General features: G+C 39.4%; 1 protein-coding gene across 1 annotated transcript; it reads right to left on the reverse strand.

Annotated features, from left to right (window-relative positions):
* Window positions 1–212: 212 nt before the first annotated feature.
* Window positions 213–5344, reverse strand: LOC142775340 (uncharacterized). Its single transcript, XM_075876700.1, has 5 exons — window positions 5223–5344; window positions 4540–4698; window positions 2977–3139; window positions 963–1048; window positions 213–594 (listed from the first exon to the last, which is right to left on the reverse strand). Exons 1-5 carry the CDS (start codon window positions 5277–5279, stop codon window positions 295–297), a joined length of 765 nt encoding a protein of 254 aa, XP_075732815.1. The 5' UTR covers window positions 5280–5344; the 3' UTR covers window positions 213–294.
* Between the last annotated feature and the right edge of the window lie 2925 nt (window positions 5345–8269).

Genomic DNA, 8269 nt, shown 5'->3' on the forward strand with positions numbered 1-8269 from the left:
ATTTGGTACAGAAGGAGTGGCACTTTTAAAATAAATTTTTCTAGAAACACCCAAATGATTTTCTAAGAAATTAAGAAGGCAGACATGTGACCAAAAAAAAATTGTTCTCTCTGATATATTATAGCAGTCTACTGTTTGCAATGCACTAAATCAGTGCAATTATTTTCGTGTACATTTCAGATGGTCATCGAAAAAATGGGACATTTGGCCAAGCTAGAAGTCAGCAAAATAAAAATACCTTACACAAGTAACATTACTTGATAATTTCAAAAAAGTAGTTCAGGAAATATGACACTAAAACTTTCGGCACCCGAGTGCCTGAACAACTTTGTTGACAAACTTTGTAGCAACAGCTCTCGGTGAGGTCTTATTCATGCCGAGAAAAAGTCGCTCGAGCACGGTGGTTGTATTGAAGGCCTTGCGGCCATAGACAATATTGAAAACAAAAAATGCACTCATCAGCGCAGTCGCTCCCTCTTCCGCATTGCTGACACGGAAGACTTTTTGGTCATCCACGTGGAGGTGGAGGACCTGAGCTTGTGCTAGGCTGGGGCCGGAGTATACTACACAGGGCGTCAGCGGCACTGTCTCGTCCTGCGATGAGAGCAAATATCATTTCTCATGAAAGGATGTTCGTCCTGTTTTGGCAGCACCATATATGAAGAATGTGTAGTGCCTATCCTATAAAACGGCATATATATGACATTATACAGAACTTGAGCCATACAATCCATACTTTCCAATAATTTCATGTGATCTAGATAAGGTAGTTTTCCAGCCTATAGCTACTTCTCGAATTGAGGTGAAGGGTAAGACTACAGCTTAAGAATGGCAACTAACAAAAGCCTGAACTGACCTTAGAATTAAATTTCTAATGCACTGAGAGCCCGTGTAAAAAACATTTATTCAAATTACATTGTTCAGAACATGTATATAGTATTAATCAAAAGCGCAAGACTTACATCTTCATGTACAAAGAGTGAAGATATGGCAGCTTTCTCTTTCACATGAGATGAAATTATCTTGATGGTGGCCAGAGCGAAGAGGTCTGCAAAAAAAATTAAAATTCATTGACTTTGATCACGCCTCGAACGATTCAAAGAACAACTCAGTAATCAGTACAATTCTGACTGCGTCCTTAGAGGCATCAAAAAAGAACAATTTCTTTGTTCTTCCTACCCCCAGGAAGCTCCATAGTAAACTATTTAACAATTGACGCTGTGTTTGATATTTGCGTGCTCTCTAAACCCCGAGCTTCAAACGTGCATTTTATGCGCTTGATCTGACAGCAATTCGCATCCACATTTCAATCCCCTTAACTCATTTTAATTTGATGAAAGATGTTATAGGTCGTCCAATTTTCAGAGAGTTTTTGTAAACTTACGCCTGGTTCGAAGTACGTGACCTTCCTGTTTCAGACGAGTTGCAGCCATAATTTCTTCTAAGACGTCATCATGACCGACCACACGTTTGCGTGCCAGAGAAAGAAGCATATCAATTCCAAGCTTCATTTTTTCTTTCACATCAATTCCTGTCATTCTTTTAAAGTCTGAAACAAACTGTAAAAAACAATGAAATAGTACTTGAGCAGTTTTTCAGCAAGTACATAATTTGGACTACACTTTCACTCCACAACGACATAATGCAGTAGTGTGACACGCCCCACAGTTGTGGCCACATCGTTTTTTTTTCGCCTTCACCTTTTTGATGACATAAGTAACAGCGCTAACAAAGATAAGACAGCAAAGGCTCGACTAAAAAACTGCGGAAAACTGGTACAATGTTTATTTTTGGAAGAGTCACCTTAAGGAAAATCACTGAACTGACAACAGTGCTGGAGGAAACGTTTCGCAAGCAGTACTTTGTTGATGTAACCAGTCGCTGGCTTGACAATAACAAGGAAGCCAGTAAATTTGTTTCGGATTGAGGAATACATATAATATTCAGTTAATGCACGACATGGTGCGAATGACACTTTGGTGTGAATGCAATGACGTGCTCCTAAATTTCTCACCTTCTTTTGTAAGCCTAGTATGACTTACAAACTGGATATGCATATTAGGTAGCTAAAGTTGTTTTTGGGCAAGTTGGTATACTTCGCATGTTGCCTTGCCCTGCCCATTATTTCACTGTTTTTATGTGAAGCATATACAGACAAACATTACATTAGTAAAAATGCAAAGATAGCATATTTTGTAAAAATTTTTTGAAGCATGAGTATATAAATTGCCCTACAAGTTTAGTGAATTATAAGTGTTACACATTGTTCTTTGTTAGTATAAAACGTCCTTACTTAATACAGAAACATAATTCGCAATGAGGAGACGAACGAGCCCCGCCGCGGTGGTCTAGTAACTAAGGTACTCGGCTACTGACCCGAAGGTCGCGGGATCGAATCCCAGCTGGGGCGGCTGCATTTCCCAAGGAGGCGGAAATGTTCTAGGCCCATGTGCTCAGATTTGGGTGCACGTTAAAAAACCCCAGGTGGTCAAAATTTTCGGAGCCCTCCACTACGGCGTCTCTCATAATCATATGATGGTTTGGGACGTTAAACTCCACATATCTATCAATCAGGAGACAAATGACATTTTCAGAAGAAATGTCCTAACGCCATTAGTAACACAAGAATTTGCGAAATTTAGACTACTTCCGCTCACGAAGCCTTTTATAATCAGTGTAAACACACCAATATTACCAGGAGGTAGCTATGAGTCGAAATATTGCTTGCATCTCTCATTAGACAGCGCTATGGGTTTGAGGAGTAATACAGGAATGCAGCAAGTAGCATATGTAAGCAGCAAGGACGGGTACAATTAGTGTAAAGAGCACAAGAATGCCAGTCATTTTGCTAGAAAGAGATGAAGCAAAAAATTTCCTCCTTCCAACACTCCCTCTCCAATAGAAATGACAATAAAGCCCAGCTTACTCGTTCATAGTCCATCAAATAAGGATATTTCTGCTTAACATTGGCAATACTCATGTCTGCGATTTCATATAGTCTTTGTTTCGCAGTCAGGTTCATTCTCTCATCAATTAACTTCTCGTCTGGCGCTGCACTGAAAGCCTGAGACCGCAGCCATTCCTCGTGCTTTTCAAAGCTGTTCTCATCCTCTCCAGCAAGGCCAGAGATGTCAATGTTCTGTAGGAAAGTGAAAGAATTAATGAGACAAGAAACACACGTTAACTTCATTATTTTGAAAATTATGATAGGGGACCTCCCCCAAAGATTTGCGATGTCATTAAACCTCGATTAAAAAAAACAAAAGTAAACTCAGGCAGTTCTTTATGCCCAGCAAAATTAGGTTGTGATTTCAGATGCCTAAATAATTTATTTATTTTATTTAGTCAATACCGCCAACTTCCATGCGAAGTCGTAGGCAGGAGCGGGTACATATATATTCATTTGGTATTACATTTTGAATGGAATAAAACAACATCAATGACTTGTAACAAAAGCAATGTGTCGAAGGAAAAGAAAAATCTAGAATAGTTCTAAATTAGAAACAATAAAAACATGAGTCAATGTCACGCGTTTTGCCCCTTTTGCACAGACTGAGCAACTTTTTCTTTAAAAAAACTGAGTTTATGTCGTTGGAGATGTAACATAGAACACAGTACCTTTTTTGTATACTCTTTTTGTGTTTACTCTAAATGTAAACAGTTCCACTGAAATATGTGTGTGTGCACCTCTCTGCTTTCCTTACATTACTGACGGCAGCACTTGTGCTAGGCTTTTTAATTTCATCGACAACTTCTAACTCCCTGACATCCTCAGCACCTGTGTCCTTCCCATACAACCAACTCTGGTACTCTAACTTACCACCAGTTGCCATAGCAACTGCATTGCGCAGCTAGCCAGGCTTCATTTCTTCCACCTATTATTAAGGGGTCTACCGGTGATTCAAATGTGTGTCCCAAATTATCAAAAATCACGGCGATGTTACTCTGGTTATTCATATAATGACTACATGATCACAATAGTCAAACGCGCTAACCCGCCCAGCCCCGCTAGTACCAATTTTGGTCTATACCTAGTTAAAGTAGCCATCACGAGAGCACACAGATGTAGGCGGCTGTATAGTAGACACGTTCCAAGTAGCTGCTGTTCGCCAAGTAATCCGTCATATTAAAAACCTAGATGCTTTATATTCTTATTTACTACCCAAAATGATGTTTTTTTTGCAAATGGTCTGCAGCAACAGAGGTAAGTGAAAGCATAAAACAAATATCACGCTTTTTCAATTGTTGTACTTTGAGACACTTTTTTTTGCAACACCTGCTATACCCTTCTTGTTTTTCTGACCCACTCTGCTATTTTTTGGTCTCTTGCATAGCATTATATTATTCTGGCTGCTATTTCCTGTCTCATCGCATTTAGTGTGGCACTTAATTTGATCTTGAGTTTCATCTTCCGATTTCTTCTCATAACGACAAAAAATAGTAATTTTCTTCGACCAGCTACAGGATATTCACATAATTTCAAATACTATAACGATTCCACACGCCGGACAATGTGTTCGTTATTTCACTATCACTCACCATCTTTCGCTTCTTGTGCCACTTGAGTTCTGATGTACAGATGTCATCTGTATTGCGAGAAGCAGAAAACTTCTTACGGTTCTCCGCAACGCGAGCGTCGTTAGACAAACTTCGCCGCTGGTTCTTGAATTTCATACGAAGCGAGCACCTCCACGAGTCCTGAAAACATGAGTACCTTTGTTAATTTATCTACACGAAAAATATGACACACGTAAAAGTTGTAATAATGACGACGAGCTTTTTGAGGCATATATGGTTCAGAGCCCCGTTAGAGTGGTTGTCTCCAGAACAATTTCGTCTCACTGGGATTCTTTACTATTTGGCTAAATCTAAACTGGCAGGCGCACTTTCCCCTGAACGAAAGCGGAATGCTGTGGTAGGGAATCAAACTCACATTCAGTAGCTTAGCAGCATAAAATGTTGTGTCTTATAGGCAACAGTGCAGAAATCGGGGCCTGAATAAGCAAATATTTCCTGTGTTATATTTAAATGCCTTGGCAGGAAATTAAGCTAAGAATATAAATGCGCCCTTTTTGATACAGCTCTATAGCTTTTGACCGCATTTCTTTAATTTCTTTACCCAGACCGCACACACCCCAACTGTTTTCAGCATGATTCTTAAGCAAGACAATCTATAGCTTAGAAAGTGATTACTGTTCCTGCGTGATTCAATTTTTCCTTACCATGCCACTCCCTATAGCATCTTGCAACTGCGGGTACTTTTCCTGAAGTTGAATCATTACTTTGTTATAAAAGTGTCGCGTTTGGACCCCTGCAAGAACGAAATACAAAGGCTTGGTCAGGAGGGCCAACTGAACCACATCATGCTCCATACTGACTATGGCTACATTTCAGAAAATGCAATGGACTTCACAAAAACTTCCCCTTCAGAAGTTGTCTTTTACAAGATATTATTATTGTTTCTAATTACATTCAAAGAATACGCAGACATTTGCAGCAGGTTACTCACTGGAGGTTTTAGGTTGCATTGATGTAGAGAAGCGTGTCAACACCTTTTATACATATATATATATATATATATATATATATATATATATATATATATATATATATATATATATATATATATATATATATATATATATATATAAAGGCTGAAGAACAATACTGAAGACTACGTTAATGAGTCCTAATAAGCATGACTATATAAGGCAGGGGAAGCACCTTTTTTACTTACACTGTTATCTTTACCATCTCTTGAAACAAAATATCAACAATTTGCCTAAACACTGCAGATGTCACTGGGCCATCCCTCACTATGGTGTCATGAAGGGATCCGAAACATGGGAACACAAATGTCTTTCCGTCGTCATCTGAATGTGAAGAACTGAAATGTAAAATCAGATATTTCAGTGTACCAGTTTGGCTGTCATCGTTGAAAATAATTGTCTCTGAATGGTATTAGGTCTAAGCTTCTGTTGTGTTAAAAACACAAGAACGTTCTTTTTCATTCCCTATTGATGCACTTCTCTCTCATATAGTCCTATGATTACAAAGAAATACTAAAACAAAGCCGTTCAATAAAGAAGAGCAAGTTGCATGCTACGTACGGTCTGTTGATAGCATTTCAAGAAGCAAGATGAATGTACATTCAGAATGATAATTTATCCTAACTATAGGCGCCCTTATTCCCAGAAAATGCGCTAATGTATTCACGCCACATAATATGAAGCTATCAGAAAGAGAGAGATAGAAGGAAAGGCAGAAAGCTGTGAGCTGCGTCATACTGCAAGACAGATTACATGCACGTGATCACAGAAGCTAACAAGCACAAAGCTAAAAGTCGATTTCGCCAATTAAAAACTCCTACTGAAGGTATACAGATAAAGGTTGCTTTAACCCTCCAACTGAAGCAAAACAGCTAATAAACACATATTAGCAACCTCTCGCAACACTGTCGTACAGGCATCCAACACAGCAAGAAGTTCTCGCCACTTACAGATGAAAACATTCCAGGCCTGAAAAGCTGTCACCATCCACCATCAAAGCCGTAGAAGCATCATACTCATTTTCCTCTTGTGAACCCTAAATATATGTAAATGAGTCATACCCATTAGTCATTACCATATCATGGCACGTTGCATAGATATGCATTGGTTCAAACAAATCTAGCACAATTCGGTGCAATGGAAACAAACGGGAAATATGTATTTTGGTGTAGATTTATCACACAACATGATTCAATACAAATTCTAGGACCTAACAATTGTTGAAGTATACTATTTGCGTATTAGCTTAATGGCATAATTGTATTCAATAGTGGTTCAGTGCTTCATTGTGCACATTGGAATGTAATTCACTGCACATTTCATGATAAAAGATGAGCACAAGTTCCTACACCCTAGAAAAAAAAAAGAAAAGAGGATATACCTAACTCTTCGGGTGGCTCTGACTTGCCACGTACGGCTTTCTAGAGACAGCGCGACTCTGTTGGTTGATCAGAGCTGGCGCGCTCTAGGAGTCCCCTTAATCATCTTTATAGTAGAATTTAAAGAAATTAAGCAGTTCTTTTTATATGCCAAATCTCGTCATTGAATTTTTCTTTCTTTTAGGAAAGAAATTTTTTGAAGTTTTCCATTGATGACAATGGGGCATTCCAAAGCGGCAGCTGTCGTCATTGGACATTTGAAATTCGACATTTCAAAAATTAATTCCTTCCTTGAAAATGTAATAAAAGGTTTGCCACATAAAAAAAACTGCTTGTTTGGTTTCTATTGAGGTGCAACGATGATTTTAATTAGACCACCAAATGGTGAAAATGCGTCATAATATGGACAAAAATGACGATTTTGCGAACTTTGCGATTCTTCTCTCATATGTTTAGCAGCTTGAGAGGTCTAAAAATCTTTTTCCCTCAAAATATACCTTCTGTGGAGTAAGTATTAACTGCTCCGATATTTGTACAAAGTGAAGTATTGCTATAACAAAAATTCAGATATAACACAGTTTGGCTAAGTTATTGGAGGCGTATGTGCCAGTACTAATGTTACTAATGTTACTGAGCTTCAAACACATTACTCAAGCTCCTTTACCTAACATGTACATAAAATTTGGTAAACAAATAAGGAGCAGTATTTTCAAAATATTTTTTTTTTCACATGCATATCCCACACGTCATTCGAGGAAGTTCAGAAGGCAAGCCACATGATCAAAAAATTTTTCTCTGCAAAATATCCTAGCAGTTAACTGCTTTCAATGCAGTCAATGAGCACAATTTTTTTTCGATTTGATAGATTGATAGATATGTGGGGTTTAACGTCCCAAAACTATCATATGATTATGAGAGACGCCGTAGTGGAGAGCTCCGGAGATTTCGACCACCCGGGGTTCTTCAACGTGCACCCAAATCTGAGCACACGGGCCTACAACATTTCCGCCGCCATCGGAAATGCAGCCGCCACAACCGGGATTCAAACCCGCGAACTGCGGGTCAGCAGCCGAGTACCTTAGCCACTAGACCACCGCGGCGGGGCAATTTTTTTTTTCGAATACACTTGAGATGGTCGCCAAATTGGCTGGGACGTTCGACGTAGAATGACCCATGCACGAGCGCACATACATACGCGCGTTACACATGCAGACATGCACGGGCGTACCCGCAGGCACGCACGACCTCTTTCTCTCTCACACACACACACACACACGCACACACACGCGCAAAGACACACGCGCACACACACGCACGCACACGCACGCACGCACGCACACG

The sequence above is a fragment of the Rhipicephalus microplus genome, chromosome X, assembly GCF_043290135.1.
Source record: "Rhipicephalus microplus isolate Deutch F79 chromosome X, USDA_Rmic, whole genome shotgun sequence".
Taxonomy (NCBI): Eukaryota; Metazoa; Arthropoda; class Arachnida; order Ixodida; family Ixodidae; genus Rhipicephalus; species Rhipicephalus microplus.

Excerpts from the sequence above, each read along its gene's own strand:
- LOC142775340 (XM_075876700.1), bottom strand. The coding sequence starts at position 5,279 with ATGATTCAACTTCAGGAAAAGTACCCGCAGTTGCAAGATGCTATAGGG. Across the intron at positions 3,140-4,539 it reads GGCACAAGAAGCGAAAGATG|AACATTGACATCTCTGGCCT; the intron begins GTGAGTGATAGT and ends ACTTTCCTACAG. Across the intron at positions 595-962 it reads CACTCTTTGTACATGAAGAT|GACGAGACAGTGCCGCTGAC; the intron begins GTAAGTCTTGCG and ends CTCTCATCGCAG.